Raw genomic sequence first — 17,614 nt, 5'->3', positions numbered from 1 at the left:
ACGAGCGTGTAAATTTCGCTCCTTCTGCACACGAAAGTCCGACTTTCGTTGCAATTAAAAATTTAGACATCCGTTTTAAATTAAAACTTTTAATTCCATGCAGTGGTGTTATTACCATTATTACTGTAAATAGGGCCTCCGCGTTCATTCTAAACTACCATGGAATTTAATTCATTATCCTCCTTCGATGCTCATCCCTTATATTTCACATTTTATATTTACCTTTTGCCTAATTCGTACAGTCGATAATTGTTGCCTAATGAACGTATGCGCCACATAATTCATAAAAAGAAATTCACAGTAAAATTCATATAATATTTAAAGACACACGAAACATAACATCAATTCAATTCAGTATCACATAAATACAGTACATTTTTTCCATCTTAATTCTTAAAAGCTTCCAAGGAATGTTTGTCGCAGTTGTTACGTGCATCGAACAAAGTCTTCTTTACCGATATTTTTCATACGAGGCAACTCTTCGAACGAAATTAATTTCTATAAATAAACATATATATTTCTTTTTACAATATTCCCGCTATTCAATTCGATCGCTAGCCGCAGCGAAAAAATTTGTCATTTGATAAACTGCAGATCTGTACACATGCCGTGCTATTTGTCAGCTGCAAGAACCACTTTCCAAAAATATCCGCTATCCTGTTGCAGGCAAGCAACCTCGCCAATATCCCTGTCGGTATGCAAGTTCACGCTTTACCGCGATTTTCATGCACGAGCTTTCAAACTTTTACACAGTGCCACCACGTTTATGTTTCGTAAACTTGAGCCATCTTAACGAAAATCTCCTAAACAGTTTCGTGTTATAATGGCGACACTGTTTAATATCGATCAAACTTTCTAGACGTGTTTGATACTTTAATATTCATTAGGGAATATTCTTCATTGCAGATTACATACTTCTTTTTATTATTATTATTGTTTGAGATTGCAACGATAAATCCGTTTTATTCCTATGAGATTTTTATGCTATACTAACACCGTTTCTGCGAAAAAAGCTAATTGACGAAATGCTACTATAGGAACAATTACTATGATCGCGACATACCGAACGTGTTAACGATATAAAGGGTAATAGACTCGAAATCGCATATATAATTTCTTGCTTAATGAAGTGTATAAAGCTGATATTTGCGGTTTGTTCGCGAAACGAAGCGAAATGTGCGTTCCAGCACGTTATTTACTTGTAGCGGAACATTACCACGTGCTCGAGATCCGGTTTGAGCAAAATTGAATTCATGGTTAAGCATCATCTGTCTGGCCGGGGAAAAAAATTTACGATCCGTGCGATCGAAATTTATGCCTCGCCTTAGAAGAGCGCAACTTCTTTCTCTACTCGTGGAAAATATCGTCGCATCGTATTATATTACACTAACGCTATAATATTTCACGTATATCATATCTTGTAATATCATTTGCACGAAATTTGAAGAATTTAGGAAAATATATACACCGTAAGACTTATTAGGCAAATTCTATCTTTTTCAACATAATTATTTAAATCTGTTACTCTTTGGTAAAATGTAATTCGTAATTTATATATAATATATTAACTATAATGTTTTCATATATATGAAAACGTGCTCTAAATCTACTCAATTTCTTCGAAAGATAACGTACCAAAGCCTATCCTCTATATAGCCTTTTGGATTCTAAACAGACAGAATGATCGCGAACGAACAGAAACGTAAGAAACTACGAGACGACTGAAATTTCGTATGATTCGAACGAAACAATGAAAGGGCCGGAGTAAATAGAAAATAATAATGAAAAGCGAAACGCACAAAGACGACTTTCGAATCACGAGCCTTTCAGATGGAAAACCGTGGTGGTGTACGCGGTGCAAAAGCGTAGAATGGACAGCGATGGCTTTAAATGGTCCGTATTTCAATAATGATAAATCACCCTGGTTCGACGCAACGACAGACATGGCCGGTTTGAAGATCTCACCGCGAGATATCGCCGTCAGGGGTCTATCTTGTGCCTTCTATCTTATACGGTCCTGTCTCCTTTGGTTTGCCCTACAGGACGTTTCAAAACCCATCGGGAGTCTCAACCGTGAAGGAATCCCTTTCAGAGGCGCTCTCGAAAACACGTTTCCTTCGATCTGGAGGATTAAACCTTCTTTACCTTCCAATTGTCCCGTTTAACGTCTCCTGACACGATCATGCTTTCCTTTCTTCCTTTTTGGAATATGTATCGTGCGAGAAATTCGTACGAGTCGCGTTATTGGGCACATAATTTAAGATGAAGTTTTTCAGGTCGCGTAATTTTAAGATTGCACGCTTGCGTAGACTCGATACGGGCAGATTTTTCATATTACAATTTTCCTATTTGAGATTATTAGATTCAAATGTGTAACAGTCGCGTGTAGAAGGTGAAACTTCTTCTAATACACGGTCTTACTATTCTACATAGTATTCAAGGTGGATGTAGCAATAATTCAGGCGTGACTGATGAATATAGGTACTTTTATTTGAATATCAATGCCTCAATTTAACAGTCGGTTAGTTGTTTTATGATAGTTTTTTAAATGAATTTGATTAATACCTGCGTGGAGGAAATTTATACGGATGATGATAAAACTGAATATTATTTGTACGGGTTGAATATGCGATGTAATACTTTCTTGGTTGATAAATGAAGATGGAGCAAAGTATCGCTTTGTTGATTAATTTCGACCTATTTTCATTGTTTCAGTCATTTATCTAGCGTTACGAAATTTTTTAATATAAAGTTTCATAATCGGTTTCTTCGTTTTTAATAATATAGGATGGCGTAACTATTTTTTACCATTGTTACATCAACGATTTATAAAAGAAGACAACGTCTATCTACTCGATGCAGCAACGAACATCCATAAGAGAATCTCAATTCATCAGAGGATACGCAATGAGACAAAAGCTATCAATCGCATCACAATAAAGCATCGCCGAAGAAAAAAGATCTCCGTCGTTTACGGTAAATTCCAACATCCATAATTCAAAACAGAACGCTAACACAGAAGGAGACGCGTGTCATCATATCAGATCCATCGTATCAGAGATCGAAACATTTTCACGTTGATTCAACGTTATGCCGTTTAACTTGTCTCGACTCGATCAAAAATACCTTAATAAAATGAATGATATTCATGAGAGAATTTAAATACAATTATAGCACATGTATAAATTACGACAAAACGCTAATAGAAAAAGATACATATTTATCATCTATATCGAAACTCGAGAAGAGAATATTCACTCCTACGTTGATCCAATGTTGCGTTACTTAATACTCTCTCTTTGCATCGAAAACATCCCGATAAAATAGATGACGATTACTGTCTACGATAAAATTCCACTATCGTTTAACAAAATTGAATGTCACTAAAATTATGACACATTTATAACAAATAAAAAGGTATTCACGAGAAGAATTCTATACGATGCACGCGTCAAAAGTCGTATCAAACGTCAACTCGAAAACCGGATCGGTATTCCAACCTTTCGATCTGCAGCTAAACCAACAGAACGCCTATAGGGGCGTTCTTGAAAAAGAATCCTTTTTATTTATCGCCCATAAGTCTCTTATTGCACGCGCGCCTAAGAATTGCCCCTAATAATTTCCCAGGAACATCCAACTGCATACCAACGTGTCCATATTCCCATGCAACGTTACGTGCTCCTGCAACACGAGGAAGAAGAAATCGCCACGAGATAACTCCTACATGAAGATATTATGCTTTGATATATGTACGCTCGAACGAGTAGGGAATTGTTTAGCGACGAAACCAAGAATATACAAGAATATACGAGATCGTTTGAGAAGGCTTATTGCTCGCGCGATGCGGGAACACGATGTTCCCTTTCGTGTAAATTCGTAGAAATTTTTCCCAGGGACAACGGAACGTCAACGGAATGCGTTATCGCTGTAAGACGCGTGACGATCCCGATTATGCACGTGTATCTCAACGACGAATGGAATTTCGGTGGACAGGCAGCACTGTTTACCGAATGACGCGTGGTTCGATGCTGAATCGATTTCGACGCGACGATGATGCGTGATTGGTTTCAGCGATGAGAATCTGCTGGTGAATCGTTTCTACCGTTAGGCGGCTGAGAAGGAAGCAATGATGTTTGACAAAGTAATTTGACGAGATTGAGAGTTAGGTAGGGTTTTCTTTTTCTTAGATCTTTCGGAGATAAATCTATATTTCCTTTACGACTATATTTTAGCAGATGTTAGTACGAGTTCGATAAATTGGAAATTTAATTTCTAACGGAAAAGTTAATTTGTAAAGAAGCTGCAGATGACTTTGAAAACTTCGAGTCGGGGGAACCGATACGGAAGAAATTTGCAATGAGCTTGAAGATGTCTTCAGATTATATTTCTTAATAAATAATTCAGTTGGCCAACTGATTTCAAGTAATCAAGTTACATAATTCACTTTGTGTATAATAATATTTAATACTTGTAAGTTGGAAATCGCATGATGCGATAGAGGGTCAAGCAGATTAAAATAACGTCCTTTCTCCGCTCTTTCAACTTCAATCCCGCGAATGTTTTCGATACGCGACTGCCGCATACCTGAACGCGTTTCTGCACTCGCAAACGTCTCTTCGAGTTCGGTTGTCGCGAGCTTTTGCACGTCATCGTGACTCAGCCAAGCGGGATCGTCAAACGTGGTGCTTCAAACGTATCGTCGTCGACCCATCCAAATAAAAGGTTTTCTTTTCAGTTGTTCGCGCGAGGCCATCGACTCAGACAGCCTGAATTTCCGTTTATTTTCTTTTACTTATTATTGCTTTTCCTTCTCATTTCATTTTTTCCCCGCTTCTCCCTTTTAGATTAAATCTCCGTTCTTTTTACTTTCTTCGATCTTCTCCTTTTTTTTAACCTTAGCTGATCCTGTTCACGCGGCCAACTTAAAAATAACGCGTTGTATTGGTGGTGCATAAAAATATACCAACCGAGGGAGAACGATCGTTTGGTAAAAGAGAAGTCGGCGATAATACGACGCAGATGGGGATGTTTTTCGAGTGAAATGCGCGAGATTTTGCTGGAAGAGGATAAAGAGTACTTTATAAAAAGAAATATATATATAAATGATATGTCAAGAGCAACGTAAGATTTATATACGTGGAATAAAGTCGCCTGTTTGTAGAAGCTACGAGCTTCCCAGTGACCTACTAAAACCCAGCTCTATGTAATTTGGTAGATCCAGTTACGTCCATGTTCCCTCGTATCAAATTCAAGTTCGCTTCAACCTAATTCGATCTAAACTAGTGTACAATTGGCTTGCATCATTTTTCAAATCTTCGTTTCCCTCGTTTAATTCATAATTTCCCAAAAATTTATTTACCTCGAAAAAATAGCACCAGCAGCCACAAATTCCTTAGGATTTCTATCCTCTTGAATTTATCATATAATTTCAAAAATAAGAAAGAATCAAAATTCTCTACTTACAGCACTTGCAGAATGAGCAGACAAAATCGCAAGTTGTCCTGTAGGTTTCACGGCAGAATTCCTTGGAATCTCGAAGGGAGAGAAAATCAAGGACACGACGCGATTGACGGTAATTCGCAGGCGTACGTATCCCGAATCCGTACAGCGTGTACACGCGTGCAACTTGGAATCATGCGAATTTAACGCCACATTCTCGCCGGGAAGGAAAAATTGAAGAAACGCCAGTAATTCAACGTGGCGGACGCTGAATTATTGTAGTAGCATCGGTCTACGCCTTTCGTCGGCTGCAAGTGGCTTGGTCTCCACCGGATGTGTAGGTTACGCGTCCCTGACCTAGGCTGTCTTCATATTATACAGAGGAAAAATAGCGAAGAAAAAATAAGAGAGAACGAAGGAAAAAGGAAGAGCGACGGGGTAAACGAGTGCAGACGAGGAACGAAGGGCGTTCGTGGTTACGCATGGCCGCTGAAATCGTCACGAACAAAGAGCACGGACAAAAGTAAAGAACAAAAGAGTCCGGAAAAATGATATTTATTAGAGATTTCCTTTTCTAGATTTCGAAGATATATGCCGGATCGTTGCGTGCAAACAGCAAGGAACTCTCGAATGTTGTTATCCTCAGGATTGGTACGTAACTGAATTTTTATTTTCTTTTTGAAGAAGGACGAAGTCCAGTTTAGATTTTTACTATTGGATCCAGGTAATAGAAGATCGTCGATGAATATTTGGAATATTTTTGTGGTTATATTTTAAAAAAAATTTCTTTCTTAGAAGTTTCTATAGAACTAGTCGGATTATAGTTTATTGGTGTATACATATTGAATGAAATGTTTCTTTCGCTTTATAAGGAAATAACAGGCGCACAATGTTTTTTGTTTTATATTAGTTCATTGAATTATGCACGAACATAATAATAGAAATAGAACGAAATAGATCATACCTAATTCAATAAAATAATATATAACAGAAATTGTGAAATTGTTGTTCATCTATTATCACTTTATGAAACGAAAGAAACTTTTCGGACAACCTAATAGATAAATCAATCGTTTTTATCAACCCGGAACGCGTATTTTAAACACCAACGCTGGTTCTAACGATGAACCGAAATGTATAATCGATCGATCGATCGATCGATCACAAAATGTATAAGCGACATTAGACATGTTGCTTACCCTTAGTCTCACAAAAATTAGGAAGAAAAATGAGTAAGAGAAACTCAATTTCTAGTTGCAGAAGAACAATCATAAATGCCCTTCGCATAGAAGAATGTCCATCCGAAGAGAACTATAGGGCTACTTTATCTCAATCTTTATTCGGCACTTTGTCAAACTACTTAACGAATTCGCTAAACAGATACTAAATCTTGCCGCTAGTGTCTTCTTCCGCCTCTAAACAGCGTCTTTCTCTAACACTGTAATAATCGGTCTTCGTGGTAAATCTATCTCTGTGCCAAAAAAATATTGCGTGGGACGTTTTGAATCGCGTTTCAGACACCGTTCGCCAGACTGTCGGAAACGTATGCGTGCTGCGCGTATCTACTATCGTCGAATTTACGTAGCCGTAAAGTTTCACCAGGTAAATTCACGCCAGAGTTTGATGCGCCGATGCAAAAATTGCTCCGCCGCACGGCTACGTGATGAAAATCCGCAATAAGGCTTAGAAAACACACTTGAAGGGGAAAGAGAGAGAAATAGGAACGAACACGGTTACAGGAGAGTCGGCAGCCGCTAGGATGCGGCAGTGTTTTAAAATCGAACGGAAATCCAGTCGAGCCGCGTCCACAGCCATTGCAGCGGTTGCTAATAATAGAGTAGATACTGGAAGGATAGAAATACGACTTCCTCCGTCACTCTGTACCCTGCTGCGTCCCAAGAATAACGGGCTCTCGTTCGATACGAGACTAGCGAAAATAAGGGGTCAGGGGCGGCAACCTAATTCAAACACTCGATACAGCCAAGAAGAGAAGCCACGCGATCGCACGTGATACAGATCTGACTTTCTTTTTAAGGCAGATTTACTTCGTTCAACGTGCAAATGAATTTTTTTTTTTTTTATCAGAGATTTTGCCGGGTTTTTTCTTTTTCTTTTTTCTTTACCTTAACTGTACCAGTTGGATCATTTTTCGGATTTTTTGGCGAGAATAAATTGGAACGGCTAACGATGTCGAGGGGGTTTGCTGGTTAAAGGGCACTTCAGATGGTATTCGTGCAATTTCGTTGACATTTTTTTGGGCAGGAAGTGGCGAAATGTTTTTATTTTACTGCAGCAACTAAATCGGAATGGTGGAAGTTAATGAAGATTTTTCTTGATCGTTGCTTTTTGGATATATCACGTGGGTCAGTTTAGCTGGAATTTCGAAGCTAAAATGGACGATTTATTTTTTTATGGGTCTCGTAGGAACCATACCGATCAACTCCATAAATTGAAACGCAGAGAAAGATGACGGCTACAAACGTTATTTTCTATAATTTAGTTGAAATTTACGGTCAATTATGACAACTGTGAGGGACAAATAAATTTATGAAAGATAGTACCTCGTTTTTTGAAGATTTTGAATGCTAATTACACACTTAGTTCGTAAATTATATGACATATAAAAATTTGTTTTAAGTATTATTTTTGCATCCTTTCTTATTCTTTTGTATTTTATCATTCTTGATTCTTAGAAAAAAATTCTAAAGAGTTTAAATAATTTAAAATTAATTTTTAATTTGTTGTTATTATGTGTTTTATTTATTTTTTTACAGCTTCTATCTGTAATGTGATTTATAAGGGAAAATTTACTTGTTTACACTTTCGCAGAAAACTCATCCATCGAATCACGATAATAATATTATTCGAGTGACTGTGAAAGCGTATCCTAAACGCAAGGGATCACCTTAAAAGGCTCGATATCAAAGATACCTAGCTAACTAGTTGAGATTCCATGCTCCATGCGTAAACTGAAACAGTCCACTTTCACACAATAGACTTTCAGAGAGAAAACATTCTCTAGATTGAGTAACTTCCAAACTTGAAGCAGTACTAAACCTCCATTCAGTTTATAGTCAAACTTCAATTAACAACTTCCAGCCATTTTCAATAATAATCATGAATCTTTGAAACCGCGCGTGATCCAGAATTTATTTCACGTTTCTTTTCTAACACGTCTCATTAGTTGGATAAGATATAATTTAATTAATCGTAAGTTTGAAATTCAAATGGAAATAGATTACATTAGAATATCCAATTCCCAGAAAAACAACAGTCGTGCCAAAATCATGGTACTTTAATCTTCTCTCGCATTTATTCAACCCGATCAACTTCAGCAGAGATATTTAATTCTCTGTTTTATTTATTTTACTTGATCGATTCGGCACAGACGTTCATTTATTTCACTAGATTAATTCAACAAATCAATTAAAACTCATATTTCTACGTTCATTGGTCGCTATAATTGATTAAACTTCTATTTACTTGATATACGTGCCCCAATTATTTTATGTTACAGTAATTATCGAAAGGGTTACATCTTTCGTCGTCCCACGCGGCGTCGTACCAATTCGATTTGTAACTGTGCTTTCTGCTGCCTCTAAATTGAGTTACAGAACATTAGCGGTGAATCGACCCTGCCACCAGACAGCACGTGTCCCTTATCACGTCCAATAAGTGAACCGACGCGACGATATCAGTCGACCCAGGAAGCGTGTGAACTCGTAAAATCAGTGATCCTAAACTCCATATCACGTATCATCGATGCTCGGCCGTTAAATCGCGTACAGTTCCCGTTCGCGCTGTTCATAATTGAAAGCACGAAATATTAAGGACTTCGATGCCGTGGAGTCTGAGTTTCGATAATTAAGCAGCAAGAGTCTAGACAGGTGGTGTTTTATTAACGATGTGATTGTGAAGGGAAGACGAATTTAAATCCATCACGAGAGAGATAAAAAATAGATCAAAGGATAAGTTTAAGACAGAGGAATGATAGTTTTCAAAGGGGAGCGTAATAATTTATGGGAAGAACGATTTATACGAAGAGAAATGTTTGAAGTACAGGGGAATAAGGAAATGATAATTTCAAAATAGAAAAACAAGAAGATAGTAATCCAAAGATGGAAAAAATAATAGTTTAGAAGTAAAATAGGCGGCATAATAATTTAAGATTAATATTTAATATTTTTACGCGGAAATGAAATTTTGGATAAATTAATGTATCAGAAATAGTAGTATAGAATAAAAATCAAAATGATCCGAGTTCATTAACGAAACTAAATTTTCCTACTGCTTTTTATATTCTTTTTATATTAAGATACGTTGAACGCTATGTTTGAATAATACTATTGCATTAGATATGTAATTCCTAGAAAGTAACCATACGTTAAATTTATAAATAATAAACGTTGCCATACGTAGTTAAATGTAAGTGATCGAAATTTGTAGAATTTGACGTAGATATAGAAAGAAGAAGTGTCTCGTTTTAGCTTTATCGATCCGTTTCAGAAACAGTATTACAGATGTTTCTCGACCATAAGTTGAAAGGCCTGGGTTAAATCGATATCTAGATGCGCCTACTATTGGAATATTCACGATTACGCTATTGAGTACTTCAATACTTTTTTGCATTGCTATACTTAGTGAATAAGAACATTTTTATCAATGTTTATAACTGTTGTTTTTAAAGTGAAATTTTTAAAAGAATCATGCTACTGCTCTTAAGGTATAAATTTTAATATAAATGGAAACAAAGTAATGAAAACATGAATATGTTTGTAACTGAAAAATAAATAATTCAGAAGAATTTTTTGTTCAAAATGAATAAATCTAATCTAGGTTCCAAGAGAGAAACGAATAAACGATAAAAGCAATGAAGAAAATTCTAGTATTATTTTAGTTTTAAATATAAGTATAATAATTTTAGATACAAATATTTGAAATTGTTCGTTTCCTACATTTTTTAATTCAGTTGCAACGATATCCACGAACGATAACAATCAACTTAATGAAATTTAAAAGCAGCAACGAAATCGATAAGCCATGATATCAATTATGTAAATGCAACGCGGCGATCGAAACATAGGAAAGTGAGGTTCGTTGGCCGACGAAAAATTGAAAAGCAAAAGCACGCGTCGCTTGATTTATCGATTCTACATTCCTAGCTGACTGAAAATATTTCCTCGGAGAAATTTCCTCTCAGTGTACCTATGTCGATTCATGCTATTGGTTGCGTTTCAATATTTTCGCTCTCATGGATTTCGTATCAACCAGCATCTTTGATACAAACTCTTTCATGAAATAACAACGAGGTATGTATATAGTTTTCCTTCTAAAAACCCGTTATTTTAACAATGTAACAATACCATAGCAATAATTAGCAAATCCTGGACCACCGTATATTGCCATACAATAAAACAAATATGTATACATAATACATAACTCATGATATTCAATTCCTATTTTATCTCAGACCATTAAACTTTTTGCTTCAACTTTCAAACAAAGTATCTTCGAATTATAGAACTCCCAGATCAAAAATAAACAGATCATCGAACTTTTGAAACTTCAATTCCCATAGCGAACACGAGTATGATCATCCTAATTTCCATGGAGAATCAAGTAATCCTCGATTCCAATTCCCAGAAAAGTAATCTCTCGATATCGAAGTACCTTTTAATAATACCAGAAGAACACGCGAGAATAATACGTGAAAATACGAAGAAAACACGTTGAAACGTATGGAGACAAAAGCGGGGGACACGATATCACGCGTTACTCCGATCAAGAGAAACGCGGTCGCTCCTCTCCCCCGAGGACTTACCTCTTCTACGAAAGATCTCTGCTGCATATTGGTCCAGCACATTTTGCACTGGCACACGTCCTTCTCTTTGAAATTCTCAGCCCTTTCTCTGTCTCGGCTGGCGGTAACCTGAGGTGGCGGGGGCGGCACAGGCGGCGGGAGCGGACTAGTCGCGACCTCCAGGCTATCCGAGCTAGAGTTATGACGTCGCGGCGGTGTGATGTTCGTCACGTTCCCTTGCGAGACCTGCTGTTTCACGTCGGCTGATCTTCCCGCCGAGTGATCGTTACCATTACCAGACGACTTTGAGTGTGACGGTGACAGGTAAACGTTCAGCATGCACTTGCTGTTATTCTGTTGCGGCTGAGGCCGTAAGAAATCATCCAGAAGATAAAAGCTCTGCGCCCGGTTGGATCTTGTAGTAGACGTAGTTGCACGCGAATCGTTGCCAATGGACTGCTGTTCCGCTTTACAGATACTCTCGCGATTTGTTCGACCTCGACACTCATCTTCGAATTGATGTCTAGCGGTCACGTGTCTCTCGTCCACGTCTCTATCCGCGCAATCCGCGGTTTCTTGATACAACCTACGGCTAACCTTCGACCTTCCAGTCTGACCGAATTCTCCGTTCTCTCTGTAGATGTCCCGGCTCACACGGGACACACGGGCCGAGTAGGACGTGGGCTGCTGGTAACGCGTCGACTTGCAATTCGACCCACGTAAATCCTCCCGGAAGTGATCGCCCTCGATCATCGAGACGCTCATGTTATGCGACAGCGAATGTTGGACAGCGTGTGAACTGGTGCCAGTCGGAGCCCTTAACAGGGCACCGAGAGACCGCCACTTCCTGTCCTGCTGTCCCGTCGAATTCGACGAGACGGACGATCTGGTCCATTTCCTCTCGTTCCCCGGCGATGTTAGAGCGTTGTTGTTGCCTACCGACCACTTCCGGTCGTTCGTAGGCGAAGTCACCACCGATGGCCACTTTCGTTCGTTCGACGGAGACGCCATCGAGGTGCTCGACCACTTTCGCTCGGACGAAGTCAACACAGCGCCGGTGGCGGAGGTCAACGAGCGATCCGTAGATGAGCTGTTCAGTTGATCCTCGCGTTGCCTGGCCTTCCACCAAGATGACGTCGAAGTAAAAAGTATCAGTGCTCCTCGCAGTGGGTTCGGATTCTTCGAGGCTCCTTTTGGCGAATATTCTCTATCCTTGATCTTCAAAGAACAATCTTTGTAATTGGTGTCGCATTCGCGATCGCTAAACGCTGACGCGTCACGATCCCAAAGAGCGTTTTTCTGAGCGGCCAATTCCTCCTCATAGTGTAACGTAGCGTTAGTGCTACGTAGACGTGGTCGAATTTTCACGAAACCGTAATCGTTGCTGTCTTGTACAGCCTCTAATGCCTCGATGCGATGTTGAACGGTTCCGGTCGACTGCTGCAACAGAGAAGTCTGACCGGACGAGTATTGGTGATGGCTGTTGCTCAGCTGCAAGCTCGGCTGCTGTAAAAGTGTCGAGGTCCGTGCCCTGTGTCCCTCGCTGGCGGTACCGCGTTGCAAACAAGAGAAACTCGCCGAGTGTCGCAGGCTCGAGGGTGGATTTCCCGGTTGACTCACTCCCAACATCTTGCCTCTCTTTGATATTCAGTCTTTTTGATCTCGAGTAGCGGAGAAAGAGAATTTTGTTTCGAACACAAGCGATATTCCTTTCTGCTTCCCCCTTTCGTTTTTATGTTTCTTTGTTTCTCCTCTGTTTCGTTCCTTTCTGTCAAATTAGACGGAAGTCGGGACGAAACGACACCTTTCTAACTGAGTATTATTGCTCTGGCAGTGATTCTTGCTCTCGATATCCCTGTTTTCTCTGATAACGCGTGAACAATCGACTGGCCTGCAAACGACTTCTTGTTTCGTGTACCTTGTTCGTTCGTGTACATCCTCTCGATAAGATTCTCGTGAACTGGCAGCCGCCAGACGGCTACGTCATCCTCGTCGCTCTCGGTGCCTTTCGTACCGTACAACGACGGTTCGTACGAAATCTGAAACAGAAAGTAGGAACAGGATAGGGGCTAGCAACTCAAAAGAAAAAAAACGGCTACAACAAATCGAAGCGTCGTGAAGCAACGGTTGTGAAAAATGAAATGACGAGGAGGATGAGTCGGAGGAAGGGCGAGCGAGATTCTAGAGAACGATGGAAAGACGGGGTGGTGTGGGACGTTCTCTTCCGTTGTGAAATACATGAATGGCATACGGTACGGATAGCCTGCTCGCGTGGCTTCGAAACAGCCAAAGGAAAGAAAAGGAAGAGAGTGAGAGGCAACGACTGTATGAAAAAGAACGGAGAGAGGGATACGAGGCGATTTGATGGAGATCGGCGAAGGATGAAGGTCGTTCTGTGGCCGATGCCTAAGGCCAGGCATCGAGATGTCTACCGATGTGCCCTTCGAAAATTTAATTTTCCTTCGGAGGAAGAACGAACGCGAATTATTAACGTTCATGCAGACTACGATTTTTTTGTATTTTTGAAACGAGCAATTTTTTATTATAATTTCTAAAATTCGGAAATCTTAATTTCAATTCAGAAATTGTAAAAATTTGAAAGCTCCGGCTTTGAAATTTAAATTTTCTTATTCGGAAGCAATTGCAAATTGGTAGACATCCATAACTTAAAGTACGCGCGATGAATCGTCGATGACAGATATGAGCGAAGTATGTACGTCGTAAAGTATACGTTTACAGCGACATGCTCATCAACTAAAAGACCGATGCAGCTGCGTTAAAAAGAAGCACTGGAGATACAAGAAAATAACGTAACAAATTCGTGAATAATCATAGGGTAACGGGAACTGACTCAACAAGAAAAATAAAATTCAGGGTCGTCTACGGTGGTTGGTGAATTGGTTTGTAACATTAATCTACACATATAATCGTTTCCTATTTAACCAAGTCTGGACCGTAATTAACGTAATTAGCATTAGCTCCAGGATCGTGTCTGGTAACCGCTTAAAGGTCCGATATATAATTTAACTCATTGACTCACGTTTTCGTTCGTTAGCTATGTATTCAACCAGACTAAAATATTCACTTTTGAAATCTTATTATTCTGTAACGAATAAAAATTATTAAAATGATAAGTGTAAGTTGCAATTTATCTTACATTCTTTGCTTGCTTTTAATTTAGTTTTAATATTTGTAACAGCGACACACTTGTTTTCGTTGCATGCGGTTTATAATTTTTCATAATTTAGTACGAATGAACGTCGTAAGACAAGCAGTTAACGATACAACGAATTATGTTATCGTCCAGCGAGCGTTTATTTAAAAAACAAAAAAGACGAACGACATGATCTTTTAAAGTTTCCAACATTTTCGTAGATTTTAGTTCAACCCCACTAGAAGGAGAAACGTGGTCATTAAGTTCTCGTGGTTCGGTACACAGGTGCATCTGCAGTGCCATTCTCGATTCTAAGCGAGTCTATATTACGATACAACACCTACGAGGGACAATTCGACTCGATAAATTGGCGGTAACATACCAATTATCGATCGCGTGGACAAAACTTTGCAATACACGAATAGGACGTTAAAACGCGATGAATTTTATTAAGCACGATAAAAATGAAATAATACGAAAGTACCTTCGTGAAATATAGTATCCCATAATATCCTTCGAAGTAAATTGCTAGTAAAATGCCGCTGTGGATCCCACCGTACTATCTACGTAATAAAATTATCATACTCTTGTATTTTTGCAACAGACGTTATAAATTTTAAGCTCGATGAATTTCTTCGTTTTCAAATTCGAGAGATTCGCATGTAAATTTTAGAATTCGAAAGATTCACACTTTCAGATTCTTTCATCTAAAAATAATTCCACCTCCAAACGTACGAATTTTCGAACTTTCAAATTTAAGCTTTCGCGTTTCGAAGATTCAAACTTCTAAATAGAAGATTTTCTACATTTTTAAACATCAACTAAAATCTTGTTCTCAAGACGACGAAATTTCGCCAAAGGCTGTGAACTCGAAGTTCCGAAGGGAGGCGCAATGTCCAACTACGAAACCGAATTCGCTCGATTGCGGTGTAAGCAAGATTTCTTTGACTCTAAGGCAGTGGCACGCGGGCTGTCTACCGTGTGTCTATGTAGGTGCAAAACAGTGAAAGGTTTTTCAAGGCAGGAAAGTAAGTGACACCCACACGTGGCCGTTGTCGATGTAAAAAGGCAAGGCCGTTCGCGCGTAGAAAAGTTCACTGCATTATTGCGAAACTGATCGCCCGTTGCAGCAACAATGACGCCTAATGGAATAAAGGATGTATGCGACGGGAACTTATTCTAATTCAGCAGCACTAGGTTAATCAAACGTTGATAATAAATACGCGAAGAATCGCTTTCTACGCTGTCGCCATTTGAATGAAACACAGCTGCGACGTATTATTCGGAAACTTTTAATCCCATCATGCACAGTAAAGAACAAAATGATGTTTGTACAGAGCGTGCAACCAACTCTATCTGCTTCGACTATCATCGTTGTTTCAAGTACTGAAAGACAGAGATGCTTAGAAAAATCGATACATTTCTTGAAAGAATTAAATTGTTATTACGAACGAATCTGTTGCAAATAAAATAGATGAGTTTATATAGATTTGATAGATTGATGCGTTAGTTGCATATACGACATTGTAACAAAAATTGATTTTAAATTACATAATAGTTAAGAAGGTACGAAACACACTTATTAGATAGATATTAACTTTTGGTTCAATTGCATAGCAGACAAACATAACATCAGTATTTACTACACGGTACTTCATTTTTATGATTCATTTATATAATTATATATAATTTATATAATTCACCGAAACTTTGTCAAAAACTAAAATATAATACCGTTTCATAATCCCTCTCACGGTAACCACATCTGTTTCATCATCTAAAGAGAAATTTCTTCGTTTAAAGCTTCGTTCGAAACTTCATATTATTCACGATTTTCATGATTATTAAAGTAATTACAATCGACAGCAAGTATAATTATCATCTTGTTGCAATGCATTCTCTCACATTCCGAAGATTTCAACACTCGCAGGAACGAGCAATCTTTTCGTCCTTACGTATGATATTCATGATAAACTGTGCTGGACGCGCAATCATATCTTTTTAAAAGCAACAAAAAATGCAGAAAAGAATATTAACGAAAGTGTGCGTCAACGTAGTACACAGGAACGCGAGAAATTTTCCTTCGTTCCCCGACAACTCTGCGTGCAACGAGGCGAACACGCGTGACTTTCTGCGGCTTAATTCCGACATCCGCTACCTTCGAGACCGCGTCTCGCTTGCAATTCTAATGCAGTCGTTAACTGGCATCGTTTAAGTGGGAAAGCCTTCCTCTCGCTCTCTTTCTCTCTCCCGCTTACACACACGGAAAAAAAAGAGAAGGAAAAGAAATCCGTATTCTCACTACACAACCTAACCCCAACCTCGGTTAAACGTAAAGCCGCGTTTAATTAATCCGTCGACGACTTGACCGAATTTTTTCAGTGGCGCGATGCGGATCATCCTAGAAACCGCAGAACCGTATAGCATTTAGTGCGTGAAAGAGAAGCAGGTAGCTGTAATGCGTCAAACGTTGTCGAAACGAATCCTCGTTCGTGTTCTCGTAGGGAAATTCTAGATACGCGATCGAAAATCGAAGCAGTCGTTGGAGCGTGTAAACAAGAGAGAAAGAGGAAAAAACGGTGGAGAAAAATGGAAGGGAAACGACGGTTGCATACATTGTAGAACAGAGTTCATGCATATACAAGACGATTCCTTTGTACAGGTAGTTTCAGAGTTGCAGATCTGTAGAGGATGACGGATGACGAAGAAGAGCATGTACGTTTGAATTTTCATGGATTAAGTTTAATAAAGTAAAGACAAAGAAGAATGTCTGAATTTCGACTTGCCGTCGTACACCTAAGTTTGTAAGAATATAGTAAGCGATAATTTCAAATACAATTAAAAATCCACTAGGAACAAGAACAAGGAAATAGTTTGACTTTCATACGGAAAAAAAAATATATATATGTACTTGTGCGTACAATTTTTAATTAAAACTTTACCGAGTACTTTACAATAACTTGCTGATCATATTAGATATTTATGCATTTATGAAACATTTATAGGTACGAGATATACAGAATGCAATATAATTATCATAAGTAAAGTAGCTGTCGTAATATCTAATGGGAAAATTTGCATAAAGAGCCTAAGTCTACGTATAAAATAAAACCTTATACCTTACAATATGTAGTAGACGAAAGAAATCTCTATTCCGGTTTCCTTCGTTTACTTGTGTTCATGAAAATTTTAATTTCCATAAACATCCGCATTCTATCTAC

The 17,614-nt window shown here is 38.6% G+C and overlaps 1 protein-coding gene across 3 annotated transcripts in view; it reads right to left on the bottom strand.

The window, feature by feature from the left end:
- Positions 1-17,614, bottom strand: part of LOC100643889 (probable serine/threonine-protein kinase dyrk2) — a 263,981-nt gene that overhangs the window by 178,536 nt on the left and 67,831 nt on the right. For all 3 annotated transcript variants that reach the window (XM_012309528.3, XM_012309525.3, XM_012309527.3), the window contains exon 2: positions 11,261-13,278. In XM_012309528.3, the coding sequence (XP_012164918.2) occupies positions 11,261-12,868 (1,608 nt within the window). In that variant the 5' untranslated portion in view covers positions 12,869-13,278. The remainder of the gene's footprint in view (positions 1-11,260; positions 13,279-17,614) is intronic.

The sequence above is a fragment of the Bombus terrestris genome, chromosome 6, assembly GCF_910591885.1.
Source record: "Bombus terrestris chromosome 6, iyBomTerr1.2, whole genome shotgun sequence".
Classification (NCBI taxonomy): domain Eukaryota; kingdom Metazoa; phylum Arthropoda; class Insecta; order Hymenoptera; family Apidae; genus Bombus; species Bombus terrestris.
Note: the sequence above shows the minus strand (reverse complement) of the source record. Positions and strands in the feature narration are given on the sequence as shown.